The sequence below is a fragment of the Epinephelus fuscoguttatus genome, linkage group LG20 (genome assembly GCF_011397635.1).
Source record: "Epinephelus fuscoguttatus linkage group LG20, E.fuscoguttatus.final_Chr_v1".
In the NCBI taxonomy this organism is placed as follows: Eukaryota; Metazoa; Chordata; class Actinopteri; order Perciformes; family Serranidae; genus Epinephelus; species Epinephelus fuscoguttatus.
This window is the reverse complement of record NC_064771.1, coordinates 18,386,884-18,400,880: the sequence shown is the minus strand read 5'-3', so window position 1 is coordinate 18,400,880 and position 13,997 is coordinate 18,386,884. Positions and strand designations below refer to the sequence as shown.

General features: G+C 39.6%; 1 protein-coding gene and 1 long non-coding RNA gene across 5 annotated transcripts; one reads left to right on the top strand and one right to left on the bottom strand.

Annotated features, from left to right (window-relative positions):
- Positions 1 to 1,109: 1,109 nt before the first annotated feature.
- On the bottom strand, positions 1,110 to 11,945 carry aldoab (aldolase a, fructose-bisphosphate, b). 4 transcript variants are annotated; one of them, XM_049563616.1, is made up of 7 exons: positions 11,794 to 11,945; positions 10,395 to 10,513; positions 9,797 to 10,063; positions 9,539 to 9,699; positions 7,225 to 7,477; positions 6,897 to 7,096; positions 1,110 to 1,554 (listed from the first exon to the last, which is right to left on the bottom strand). In XM_049563616.1, exons 2-7 carry the CDS (start codon positions 10,504 to 10,506, stop codon positions 1,462 to 1,464), a joined length of 1,086 nt encoding a protein of 361 aa, XP_049419573.1. In that variant the 5' UTR covers positions 10,507 to 10,513; positions 11,794 to 11,945; the 3' UTR covers positions 1,110 to 1,461. The 4 variants fall into 4 exon arrangements, with proteins under 4 accessions (XP_049419573.1, XP_049419572.1, XP_049419570.1 ...); XM_049563615.1 differs by lacking the exon at positions 6,897 to 7,096 and adding an exon at positions 1,673 to 1,872; XM_049563613.1 differs by lacking the exons at positions 6,897 to 7,096; positions 7,225 to 7,477 and adding exons at positions 1,673 to 1,872; positions 2,001 to 2,259.
- Positions 1,235 to 6,777, top strand: LOC125880843 (uncharacterized). The gene is made up of 2 exons (XR_007448164.1): positions 1,235 to 1,373; positions 6,599 to 6,777. It is a non-coding gene; the product is annotated as an uncharacterized LOC125880843 (long non-coding RNA).
- Positions 11,946 to 13,997: the final 2,052 nt, after the last annotated feature.

Below are 13,997 nucleotides of genomic sequence, written 5' to 3'. Positions count from 1 at the left end.
TAAATGCTAGTTTTATTTCTGTTTTTCAAAATGCATCTCACTATCACTGTCCTCATTCATATTTTATGAAGCTACAATTTCTGTTCAGCCACAAAATAAGCCTGTACAAGCTGCAAAGTTGCAGAGTCGAGCTGCAGAGAGTTGTTGCATGGAGATGATACAGCATCTCATCTAGTTGCATTGGTGTGAACCATCAGGTTTTTAGAACGTTGCAGAACAGTGCATTGCAAGCAGTTGCATGTCTCAGCTCATCGCAAATCTGTGGTCTGAACTGGGCTTTAGGGCCAAACATGTCCAACCCAACATTTGTTAAGGAAGGGTCTATTGACAGACAATGTGCCAGTAGGCTGGCCATATCAGGCCACTCAGTGGAGCTATAAGCCATCTGCAAGTTATGACTTGGTGGATGATGATGCTCACTTTTCTCTTTCCACCAGTTATCCAAGTGCCAGCAGAACAAACAGCCATGCCCTTAAAGAGACAAACTTAACTGTGGATCTGATCAAGGTGTTTTCTGATGAGTAAAGCTCTAATGATGTTTGAAAGCTACACTGACTCTCATGTTCTACAAAGACTCAAAAAAAAGTAAAGCAACATGTTATGGGACCAGTATAAACCATATACTGCACTTGTGGTCATTTCATGTCATTTTCTGGTAATTTTGTGTCTCTTTAGTCATTTTATGTCTCTTTGTAGTCATTTAGTGTCCCTTTAGGATCATTTTCTGTGTCTTTGTAGTAATTTTGGGTCTCTTTGTAGTCATTTTCTGTTTTTCCTATGCATTTAAGTCTCGTTGTGGTCAAGTTCTGTCTCTTCGTAGTCATTATGTGTCTCTTTGTAGTCATTTTATGTCTCTTTGTAGTCATTATGTGTCTCTTTGTAATCATTATGTCTTTTTGTAGTCATTATGTCTCTTTGTAGTCATTATGTGTCTCTTTGTAATCATTATGTCTTTTTGTAGTCATTATGTCTCTTTGTAGTCATTATATGTCTCTTTGTAGTCATTATGTGTCTTTTTGTAGTCATTATGTGTCTTTGTAGTCATTTGTTAGCTTTGCAGATATACAATAATGTTCTACAAAGACACAAAAAGGAAGTAAAGCAACATGTTAGGGTAAAGACTTTATTCCATGGTACCAGTATAAAACATATACTGCACTTGATGGAATCAGACCAAGGAATAAAATAGTACAAGTCATGTAAAAAGAGTGTGGGAATCTTCACCTGAAAAAAAGTTTTTAAAAATAAAAGGTAAGGGAATGGAGGCAGAACATTTTTTTCCGAATCTCCTTGCTGTACCAACAACACAAGTGGAAGTTTCCCCCCCTTCACTTTCTACCAATATGCTATTGAAGGGCTGTTGTTCAGTAGCAGTTTCATAGGTGGAGCCAACGAGGATGTTTCCATGGTGACGTAATGTGGCGGGGAGAAGGTGGAAAGTGTAAAGGTGAGTGTCCATGCTTAATAAGCGTGGTTGGCCACAAACAGTGACTCTCCGCCAGCAGTGCTGCCTCCAGCAGACACATATTTGCCCACACAGGCCTGGCTGTTAGCCTGTAAGAGATAAAACAACAGCATTACTGAATGCACAATACAGTGCTTACAGTTCATATTGTTCTCTACCGCAGCATATGTGTAAAAAAGAAACATTTCTATTTATATTCACACGTACCAGAGCCCTCTTGATGAACTCATCCTGGCATGCCTTTCCATTCTCCTTCTTGCCGGCCCATGCTTTGAGGGCAGAGGCCTGCAGGGCACGGCCGTATGAGAAGGTCAGGGCCCAGGGCCTGTGCAGAGGGCACTGGTTCATGGCGTTCAGATTGATAGAGGCTTCCTCCTCACTCTGGCCACCAGACAGGAAAGTAATGCCTGTACAGGAAGAGCATGAGAGTTTAGCAATGCATTTCTGTAGACATGTGAGTGAATACCGTACAGAATTGTGTCTGCAAAGTTTGCAAATGTGTGCATGTCAAGAGTATTGTGCACATCCAGCTCACCAGGGACTGCAGGGGGCACAGTGCGGCGCAGGGCAGTCACAGTGGCCATGGCAATCTCCTGGTTGCTGTACTTGTGTGAGGAGGAGTGTCCGGGGGTAACCATGTTGGGCTTGAGCAGGGTGCCCTCCAGGTAGACATGGTGGTCGGACAGTGCCTTGTAGACGGCAGCCAAGACTTTCTCAGTGATGTACTGGCAGCGCTTCAGGTCATGGTCACCATCAGGGAGGATCTCAGGCTCCACAATGGGGACAATGCCGTGCTGAGGACAGCGGAGAGTCAAAGTGACTGTGTTAGCATGACAGGAAGCAAACTGATAGTAAGGAAGAAATAAGAACTGCAGTGGGGACATACTGTGAGTGTTATGTATGAGTTTCTTATTGTTTCTGTGGTTTCTAAACCTGGTCCAGATTTGAAGAGGTTTTATTAAGTGTATGTTCATTAAATCACAGCAGGACTTAATAAATCAACACTTTGAACACTCATTTCTTAATTTACTGTAAAAATAGATAAATGTAAAATATTTGATTTTTTGGTATAAAGAGTCCTAATGGAATTTTGAATCACCTTGAATTATTATCTGCAACATACTGAAATCGTTGTGCAAGTATCACAGTGAGAGGTAACATATCTTTCAACAGTGCAGAAACATTCACATTAAATTGCTTCAGAGGTTTTGTAAGTTCACACTGTTTTGATACCTTATCAGCTCCACCCAATGACCCACACAGGAAGTCAGTGACATGGTGGCAACATTAAAGATAGGCCCAAAACCAAGTTTGTCATGACACATCACAACAGTGCAACTGAAGGTTTTGAGGCCACTGAAAAATCCAACAATGTGACTGGGTTGGTTGTTTAGTCTCTCGTGTCTCTTTTTTTCCCCTCATTTTTTAATTGCTTTGTTCTTTTTTTTTTTTTTTGGTCTGTGATTGTTTTGCCCCTTTTGTAATAATTTTTCATCTCTTTGTAGTCATTTTGTGTCTTGTTGTTGTCATTTATTGTTTCTTTGTAGTTATTTTGTGTATCTTTGTAGTCATTTTATGTCTCTTTGTTGTCATATGTCCCTTTGTAGTCATTTTATGTCTCTTTGTGGTCATTTTGTGTCTCTTTGTAGTCATTTTGTGTCTCTTTGTTGTTATTTTGTATCTCTGTAGTCATTTTATGTGTCTTTGTAGTCATTTTATGTCTCTTTGTGGTCATTTTGTGTCTTTTTGTTGTCATTTTGTGTCTCTTTGTAGTCATTTTATGTGTCTCTGTAGTCATTTTATGTGTCTTTGTAGTCATTTTGTGTCTGTAGTCATTTTATGTGTCTTTGTAGTCAATTTGTGTCTCTTTTAAGTCATTTTGTGTCTCTTTAAAGTCATTTTATGTCTCTCTGTGGTCATTTTCTGTCATTCTGTAGTCATTTTGTGTCTCTTTATAGTCATTTTATGTGTCTTTGTGGTCATTTTCTGTCATTTTGTAGTCATTTTGTGTCTCTTTGGAGTCATTTTATGTGTCTTTGTAGTCATTATGTGTCTCTTTGTCATCATTAGATCATTAGTTTCTCTTTGTGTTCATTTTGTATCCCTTTGTGGTTATTTTGTGTCTCTTTTGGTTATTTCCTCTTTTGGAAGTCATTTTGTGTCTCTATGTAGCCATTTTATGTCCTTTTGTGTCTTGTTGTAGTTATTTTCTGTCCTTCTGTAGTCAACTGTGTCTACTTGTGGGTCATTTTCTGTCATTTTGTGGTTGTTCATGTCTCTTTGTAGTCATTTTGCATCTCTTTCTAGTTATTTTCTGTCTTTTGTAGTCATTCTATGTCTCTCTGTGTCTATATTGAGTCTCCCCCTGGTCAGTATGTGTCTGAGTGACATTTTGCAGGTGGAGGCCACTGTCATTTTCGGCTTCCCCCAGCCCCCCTCCTCCCCAGTGGCACCCTAGGCAGCTGCATATGTGGCCTACAGGAAGATCCACCATTGTATACTTAGATTAAATACTTACCTGCTGTATTCTACTGCCCGTACTTTTTAACTACACACTGCTGATTTATGCCTTTTATTATTCTACTTCTTTTCTTATCCTGACTGTTCAATGTATTGAGCCTGTTTTTATTATTATATAGTGTCCCTTTAGGGTCATTTTCTGTGTCTTTGTAGTAATTTTGGGTCTCTTTGTAGTCATTTTCTGTTTTTCCTATGCATTTATGTCTCGTTGTGGTCAAGTTCTGTCTCTTCGTAGTCATTATGTGTCTCTTTGTAGTCATTTTGTGTCTCTTTGTTGTTATTTTGTGTCTCTGTAGTCATTATGTGTCTCTTTGTAATCATTATGTCTCTTTGTAGTCATTTTGTGTCTCTTTGTTGTTATTTTGTGTCTCTGTAGTCATTATGTGTCTCTTTGTAATCATTATGTCTCTTTGTAGTCATTATGTGTCTCTTTGTAGTCATTTTGTGTCTCTTTGTAATCATTATGTCTCTTTGTAGTCATTTTATGTCTCTTTGTAGTCATTATGTGTCTCTTTGTAGTCATTATGTGTCTTTGTATTCATTTTGTGTCTCTTTGTTGTTATTTTGTGTCTCTTTGTTGTTATTTTGTGTCTCTGTTGTCATTTTATGTGTCTTTGTAGTCATTATGTGTCTCTTTGTCGTCATTATGTGTCTTTGTAGTAATTTTGTGTCTCTTTGTACTCATTATGTGTCTCTTTGTAATCATTATGTCTCTTTGTAGTCATTATGTGTCTTTGTAGTCATTTTGTGTCTCTTTGTAGTCATTATGTGTCTTTGTAGTCATTTTGTGTCTCTTTGTAATCATTATGTCTCTTTGTAGTCATTATGTGTCTTTGTAGTCATTTTGTGTCTCTTTGTAGTCATTATGTGTCTCTTTGTAGTCATTATGTGTCTTTGTAGTAATTTTGTGTCTCTTTGTAGTCATTATGTGTCTCTTTGTAGTCATTATGTCTCTTTGTAGTCATGTGTCTCTTTGTAGTCATTTTGTGTCTCTTTGTAGTCATTATGTGTCTTTGTAGTCATTTTGTGTCTCTTTGTAATCATTATGTCTCTTTGTAGTCATTATGTCCCTTTGTAGTCATTTTATGTCTCTTTGTGGTCATTTTGTGTCTCTTTGTAGTCATTTTGTGTCTCTTTGTTGTTATTTTGTATCTCTGTAGTCATTGTATGTGTCTTTGTAGTCATTTTATGTCTCTTTGTGGTCATTTTGTGTCTTTTTGTTGTTATTTTGTGTCTCTTTGTTGTTATTTTGTGTCTCTGTTGTCATTTTATGTGTCTTTGTAGTCATTATGTGTCTCTTTGTAGTCATTATGTGTCTTTGTAGTAATTTTGTGTCTCTTTGTAGTCATTATATGTCTCTTTGTAATCATTATGTCTCTTTGTAGTCATTATGTGTCTCTTTGTAGTCATTTTGTGTCTCTTTGTAGTCATTATGTGTCTTTGTAGTCATTATGTGTCTCTTTGTAATCATGTCTCTTTGTAGTCATTATGTGTCTTTGTAGTCATTTTGTGTCTCTTTGTAGTCATTATGTGTCTTTGTAGTCATTTTGTGTCTCTTTGTAGTCATTATGTGTCTCTTTGTAGTCATTATGTCTCTTTGTAGTCATTGTGTGTCTCTTTGTAGTCATTTTGTGTCTCTTTGTAGTCATTATGTGTCGTTGTAGTCATTTTGTGTCTCTTTGTAATCATTATGTCTCTTTGTAGTCATTATGTCTCTTTGTAGTCATTATGTGTCTCTTTGTAGTCATTATGTGTCTTTGTAGTCATTATGTGTCTTTGTAGTCATTATGTGTCTCTTTGTAGTCATTATGTGTCTTTGTAGTCATTATGTGTCTTTGTAGTCATTATGTGTCTATGTAATCATTTTGTGTCTCTTTGTAGTCATTATGTGTCTCTTTGTAGTCATTATGTGTCTTTGTAGTCATTTTGTGCCTCTTTGTAGTCATTATGTCTCTTTGTAGTCATTATGTGTCTTTGTAGTCATTTTGTGTCTCTTTGTAGTCATTATGTGTCTCTTTGTAGTCATTATGTATCTTTGTAGTCATTTTGTGTCTCTTTGTAATCATTATGTCTCTTTGTAGTCATTATGTGTCTCTTTGTAGTCATTTTGTGTCTCTTTGTAGTCATTATGTGTCTCTTTGTAATCATTATGTCTCTTTGTAGTCATTTTGTGTCTCTTTGTAGTCATTATGTGTCTCTTTGTAATCATTATGTCTCTTTGTAGTCATTATGTGTCTCTTTGTAGTCATTATATGTCTCTTTGTAGTCATTATGTGTCTTTGTAGTCATTTGTTAGCTTTGCAGATATACAATAATGTTCTACAAAGACACAAAAAGGAAGTAAAGCAACATGTTAGGGTAAAGACTTTATTCCATGGTACCAGTATAAAACATATACTGCACTTGATGGAATCAGACCAAGGAATAAAATAGTACAAGTCATGTAAAAGAGTGTGGAATCTTCACCTGAAAAAGTTTTTAAAAATAAAAGGTAAGGGAATGGAGGCAGAACATTTTTTCCGAATCTCCTTGCTGTACCAACAACACAAGTGGAAGTTTCCCCCCCTTCACTTTCTACCAATATGCTATTGAAGGGCTGTTGTTCAGTAGCAGTTTCATAGGTGGAGCCAACGAGGATGTTTCCATGGTGACGTAATGTGGCGGGGAGAAGGTGGAAAGTGAAACGGTGAGTGTCCATGCTTAATAAGCGTGGTTGGCCACAAACAGTGACTCTCCGCCAGCAGTGCTGCCTCCAGCAGACACATATTTGCCCACACAGGCCTGGCTGTTAGCCTGTAAGAGATAAAACAACAGCATTACTGAATGCACAATACAGTGCTTACAGTTCATATTGTTCTCTACCGCAGCATATGTGTAAAAAAGAAACATTTCTATTTATATTCACACGTACCAGAGCCCTCTTGATGAACTCATCCTGGCATGCCTTTCCATTCTCCTTCTTGCCGGCCCATGCTTTGAGGGCAGAGGCCTGCAGGGCACGGCCGTATGAGAAGGTCAGGGCCCAGGGCCTGTGCAGAGGGCACTGGTTCATGGCGTTCAGATTGATAGAGGCTTCCTCCTCACTCTGGCCACCAGACAGGAAAGTAATGCCTGTACAGGAAGAGCATGAGAGTTTAGCAATGCATTTCTGTAGACATGTGAGTGAATACTGTACAGAATTGTGTCTGCAAAGTTTGCAAATGTGTGCATGTCAAGAGTATTGTGCACATCCAGCTCACCAGGGACTGCAGGGGCACAGTGCAGGGCAGTCACAGTGGCCATGGCAATCTCCTGGTTGCTGTACTTGTGTGAGGAGGAGTGTCCGGGGGTAACCATGTTGGGCTTGAGCAGGGTGCCCTCCAGGTAGACATGGTGGTCGGACAGTGCCTTGTAGACGGCAGCCAAGACTTTCTCAGTGACGTACTGGCAGCGCTTCAGGTCATGGTCACCATCAGGGAGGATCTCAGGCTCCACAATGGGGACAATGCCGTGCTGAGGACAGCGGAGAGTCAAAGTGACTGTGTTAGCATGACAGGAAGCAAACTGATAGTAAGGAAGAAATAAGAACTGCAGTGGGGACATACTGTGAGTGTTATGTATGAGTTTCTTATTGTTTCTGTGGTTTCTAAACCTGGTCCAGATTTGAAGAGGTTTTATTAAGTGTATGTTCATTAAATCACAGCAGGACTTAATAAATCAACACTTTATAAATTCTGGAGACCATCTTGACCAGAAGTAAAACAGCTACTTTCATTTCTTAATTTACTGTAAAAATAGATAAATGTAAAATATTTGATTTTTTGGTATAAAGAGTCCTAATGGAATTTTGAATCACCTTGAATTATTATCTGCAACATACTGAAATCGTTGTGCAAGTATCACAGTGAGAGGTAACATATCTTTCAACAGTGCAGAAACATTCACATTAAATTGCTTCAGAGGTTTTGTAAGTTCACACTGTTTTGATACCTTATCAGCTCCACCCAATGAACCACACAGGAAGTCAGTGACATGGTGGCAACATTAAAGATAGGCCCAAAACCAAGTTTGTCATGACACATCACAACAGTGCAACTGAAGGTTTTGAGGCCACTGAAAAATCCAACAATGTGACTGGGTTGGTTGTTTAGTCTCTTGTGTCTCTTTTTTCCCCTCATTTTTTAATTGCTTTGTTCTTTTTTTTTTTTTTTTTGGTCTGTGATTGTTTTGCCCCTTTTGTAGTAATTTTTCGTCTCTTTGTAGTCATTTTGTGTCCCGTTGTTGTCATTTATTGTATCTTTGTAGTCATTTTATGTCTCTTTGTTGTCATATGTCCCTTTGTAGTCATTTTGTGTCTCTTTGTAGTCATTTTATGTCTCTTTGTGGTCATTTTGTGTCTCTTTGTAGTCATTTTGTGTCTCTTTGTTGTTATTTTGTATCTCTGTAGTCATTTTATGTCTTTGTAGTCATTATGTGTCTCTTTGTGGTCATTTTGTGTCTTTTTGTTGTCATTTTGTGTGTCTTTGTAGTCATTTTGTATCTCTGTAGTCATTTTATGTGTCTTTGTAGTCATTATGTGTCTCTTTGTGGTCATTTTGTGTCTCTTTGTAGTCATTTTGTGTCTCTTTGTGGTCATTTTCTGTCATTTTGTAGTCATTTTGTGTCTCTTTGGAGTCATTTTGTGTCTCTTTGTGGTCATTTTCTGTCATTTTGTAGTCATTTTGTGTCTCTTTGGAGTCATTTTATGTGTCTTTGTAGTCATTATGTGTCCATCATTAGTTTCTCTTTGTGTTCATTTTGTATCCCTTTGTGGTTATTTTGTGTCTCTTTTGGTTATTTTCTCTTTTGGAAGTCATTTTGTGTCTCTATGTAGCCATTTTATGTCCTTTTGTGTCTTGTTGTAGTTATTTTCTGTCCTTCTGTAGTCAACTGTGTCTACTTGTGGGTCATTTTCTGTCATTTTGTAGTTGTTCATGTCTCTTTGTAGTCATTTTGCATCTCTTTCTAGTTATTTTCTGTCTTTTGTAGTCATTCTATGTCTCTCTGTGTCTATATTGAGTCTCCCCCTGGTCAGTATGTGTCTGAGTGACATTTTGCAGGTGGAGGCCACTGTCATTTTCGGCTCCCCCCAGCCCCCCTCCTCCCCAGTGGCACCCTAGGCAGCTGTATATGTGGCCTACAGGAAGATCCACCATTGTATACTTAGATTAAATACTTACCTGCTGTATTCTACTGCCCGTACTTTTTAACTACACACTGCTGATTTATGCCTTTTATTATTCTACTTCTTTTCTTATCCTGACTGTTCAATGTATTGAGCCTGTTTTTATTTTATGTTACTGTATTTTATTATTATCACTATCATTCTCAATTTCTATTTCCCTTTTTAATCAACCGTTTTTATTGTTTTAAATTGTGTCTTGTTGCTTTTAATGTCTCTGTAAAGCACTTTGAATTACCTTGTGTTGAATTGTGCTATACAAATAAACTTGCCTTGCCTTGCCTAGATCCGTCCTTGCCATGAAGCTTATAAGGTTATGTGGAAATATGTTCGTGCTCTGTCCTTTGTCTTACCATCTGGCAGATGCTGGCATAGCGGGCCAGGACATTGGCATTCTCAATGATGGCCAGTCTTGAGGGAGTGGTGGGGGTGATCTTCAGCACACAGCGCCACTTGGCAAAGTCAGCACCATCCTTCTTGTACTGGGCGCAGCGCTCATACAGTCCATCGAGACCTGTGAAAGACGGAGAGGACACATAAGTGAGTATAAATTAGACACAGGGATTAAGAGATGTTGACTCCCTTTGTGTCTAAATCTGTTCTTCGCTCACCCTGGGTGGTTGTCTCGCCGTTGGTTCCGGCCAGGGGGACAACACCTTTGTCAACCTTGATGCCCACCACCATGCCTCTCTCTTTAAGGTACTGGGGGAAGGGCTTGCCATCGTCGGTCTTCTGGTACATGGTCTCATGGAAGAGGATGACGCCACCAATGCAAGGGCTGATGCGGTCATCAGCGGTGAAGAGGAGCTGGCGGTACAGCCTCCTGTTCTCCTCAGTGTTCTCAGCATTGATGCTCTGGAAGCGCTTGGCAACGCTGCCTGGAGGTTGTGGAGACATAAGGTAGATGAAAGCTGGATCAGTCTGTGGACTTCTGCTGTGTGTATGTTTGAGTATTGGCAGACATTTGCAGAAAAGTGTCTCTTCAGTTCTGAAACAATGTACATAGTCATAAACTAACTGTGTTCATGATTATCTTTAACAGATTTCGAATAACTTCCTTATCATGTACACACATGCCAGCTATGTTGTGACATTTATAGACTGCTGGCAGAAAGTTCACTGAGTCAATCTATAACTCTTGGCTGTCCAAAATGACTAATTGAGGATTTTTAAAACTCTAAAAAAGTATGTTGCCTTAAAATTCCATACCAGTGGACTCATCTGCGGCGAGGATTCCCTTGCCGGGAGCGACGATCCTCTGAGCAATATCACTGAGCTCCTTCTTCTGCTCAGGAGTGAGGAAGGGGTATGCGTGAGGCATCCTGACTCTAGGAGGAAGCCAAAGGATAAGGTAATTAGGAAATACAAAATACAAAATAGAATAAAAAAATATATCATTTGGCAAGACACAGAGCTAAAATTAGGCACAACTGTAAGTTGAAAAGTTCAACAGAATTCAAACTGCAAAGATTGGCATTTGGGGCTGTGGTTTCTCTTGTAGATGTGTGAGAAAGTGCGAAACATTTGATTGACTGCAGGAAGTGGTGAAATAAGAGTCTAACTACGTGGTTGCGCATTTTAAAGTCTGTCTCCTGTCATTTTAAAAATCAGGCCAGCTGGCATCCTGACCGTGTGACTATACAGTTGTCACAGCCAAAACTGTCTCAGTGCCATATGACACTTTATGTGCTGGGATTACACACTACTCCTCAGGCACAACACGCAGTCGCACAGGGGATCCAGTGTCAGAGAGCCTTCCGCCCTCCTCTGCCCCACCCTTCACTTATCTGACCACCCTTGAAAGAAAAAAAAAAAAATGACAAGCACGCAGATGACCGATTCCATTTTCTAGCCTCTTATCCCTGACCTTTCCCTTCCCCTTCCCTCCTCATTCCTCCCTCCATGCTCTCCTATCTCATACCTCCTCTACACACACCCCCTTCACTTCCCCCTGTCTGTGCCTCCTCTATCAACTGGCAGGACTAAATATACACAGTGGACAGTGTAAAGCACTATAGCTCAGCAAGAAGCCATTTTATAAAAGAGAATCATGCAGCTTTGCACCGCTTTGTTCAGAAGGCATGCAACCTCCAGGAACATTACAAACCACACAGCCTGGGCAAATATGGGCATTTTTAAATAGCAGCTGACCCATACTAGTGAGTCACAACCAAGCCCACAAAAAAACATGCAGTGGAAACTTTTCATCAGATTAACAGGAATGTGGCAACAACCAGTGATGCACTCAAGACAGATGAGTAGTTCAACTGCTCAGTAAGGACAATTAGTTGGTCATGTAAAAATGCTATATGTTAAAATACATGATGCAGTGAATGTGTTACAAAAGAGATACTACAGTTTGTTTCAGTGGTTAGTTGTCAAGAGTTAAATAAGAGGCCCTGCGTGTGTCTGTGGGTTAAATGTGACACACAGATAGCTCTACTTTTTGAGTAACCACAAAGTTGCATGAGCTAGAACATTTGGTGAAACGTAACATCTCTAGCATGTGGTAAAGGTCTGCAGAAGAATGCACAACAGACAGCACAAGAAAGCCAATTATTGCAATGCAGTCATCTCAGAGATGTCGTGAAATTTCCTGTTCTGTTACCTTTGAGGTGAGGAGGAGAGCTGAGAGAGAAGAGAGAGGGAGGGAGAAGATCCGGCCTTCGTCTGCGACACCCCTTCCAGCCCGCTGGCCCTTGTATTTATCCTCCCATTGTGACCCCTCACATTTTAGCTTCCCAGCTATAAAAAGAACTGGACGCAACCAGAGATGGCTTGTGACATTCAGAGAGACTGGGGCTGGAGTAACATGGTGGTGAGCAGCTAGTGAAAGGGCAAAGAGTGTTTCAGTGAATGGCAGGGAAAGCGACAGAGTCAGGATCAGTTAGAGTGGAAAGAGTAGGGGAGAGATGAGTAGAAATATCACGTGAAGGTATAGCATGACTAGGCAGGAAGATGGGGAGGGGGAAATATTATAAAAAGTATTTTTTTAAAATGACATTGGGGAATTATTCTCATTTGGATGCGTTCCCTACATTGTCCTCTGCACCCTGTGCATTCTGGTTTAGGGCATTTTTAAGATTGTTTGTTGCATACATAAATAAATTCATGCACTATTCAAGTGCAGCATGATCAAAATTTGCTGTCTCAAACTGAGAGGAGCATCTCAGCACACAGAGGTCATTCGAAAGGGTATATGGAGGAAGATTACTTATATGCAGCGTGCACACACAGACACACATGCACGCTCACACGGAGGCTTAAAGAGCATGTGACAACATTGCCAACCTGCCCATAGAAATCAGATCCAGACACAGCAACTTGGTACGATGATCCTTGACCTTTTTGTGACCTTTCTCGATGGTCTGTACTCGTCAGAAAAGGGTCAGCAGGTGAGCTTAATGGCAAAGGTTCGTATCTGTTTCATTTTCTCACTCGTGTAGGTTGCCAGAAAGCACAAGTCAGACGCACCGATGAGACGAGCAGAGCACTGGGCTTTGTGTGTCACTGACAATCGAGAAAACGCTTTATTTCTGGTGAGAGGTGGCAGGAAAAGAAGGGTCATTTCCTGTACATAGGTCGTGTGCTGAAACAGATAACATGCAAAGTTGCAGAAAAGGCACAGACTAAGCAGGGTCACTTGGCTTATCATCGAAAAGCAAATGGGGTTCTGAAAATATGAGGGTTTTTTTTTTTTTTTTTTTGATGAAGTCATGAACAAAGTCAGGCTGAATATTTCATTTTATTCTCTGTCACACACAGAGGAAGACAGCAGTGATTCTCTTACTATTCATGACGTAATTAAACAAACTCTATATCCAGGCATGTCCAAAGTCTGGCCCGGGTGCCAGTTGTGGCCCGCAGACCAATTTTAACCGGCCCTCTGCTTGACTTTCAAAATATACCATATGTGGCCCTTTACACAATAATGGTTAATCGAGCAAGATCACTTTACATTTTAACCCTTCACCTCACAATGACAGGACTATCATACAGTTTGTAGGCAGGCATCACATCGTAATAGTTCATTAAAAGATAAAAGTGGTTGCATTTGTCTCACTTTTTTTTTTTTTTTTTTTTTTTTTTTAAATCCATTTGATGCGAGAATCAGTTGGCCCCCAGGTATTTTCACCTTGTTTTATCTGGGCCCCATTCGAAAAAGTTTGGACAAAGGGTACAGATGACCCTAACAGTACAAGTTCTATGTGTTTACGTGATGAATAAATGTACTTTTAACTTGACTAGCAAAGTCAGAATGCCTCAACCAAACTTCAGGGACCACTAAAAGGAAAAGTCAGAGTGCAGAGAGAACACGACAATGAAAGGAGCAGAGATGCGATGTACACATGTGAGGAAGTAGCAAGTATTAGAGGCAGAGCTGAAGGCGAGAAGTGAGGCAGACTATTGTTAGCAAACAAAACCTAAAGCTACAGTGAAGACAGAGGTATCATATTAGAGGACCTGAGGCACCCATTGGTACCAACCATGTTAAGCTATCTTGTCAGAGAGGAGGCCAAATAAAGCTTCAAATTTAAATTAAATTTGGATGAGAGTAAAAGGAACATTGTCTTAAAATTACATAACTTGTGTTTGCCTGGAAAACTGAGAGCTGACAACTGTATACTCTTTACACTATTTTAGTTCAGCACACAATTTGACCACTATATGATTAAAGTAGCATCAAGATTAAATGAATAAATGAAGAAAAAGTATTAGGCCTATTTGCTCACTCATGATTCGCTCATATGATTTAAGACGATGCAGTCATTTCTTCAGTCAATATTTGATTTGGTTTTTCTCTAATCATTC

Coding starts and splice junctions, on each gene's coding strand:
- aldoab (XM_049563613.1), bottom strand. CDS start 10,506: ATGCCTCACGCATACCCCTTCCTCACTCCTGAGCAGAAGAAGGAGCTC. Junction 10,064..10,394: donor CGCCGCAGATGAGTCCACTG/GTATGGAATTTT, acceptor CACAACCTCCAG/GCAGCGTTGCCAAGCGCTTC. Junction 2,260..9,538: donor ATGCCAGCATCTGCCAGATG/GTAAGACAAAGG, acceptor CGCTGTCCTCAG/CACGGCATTGTCCCCATTGT.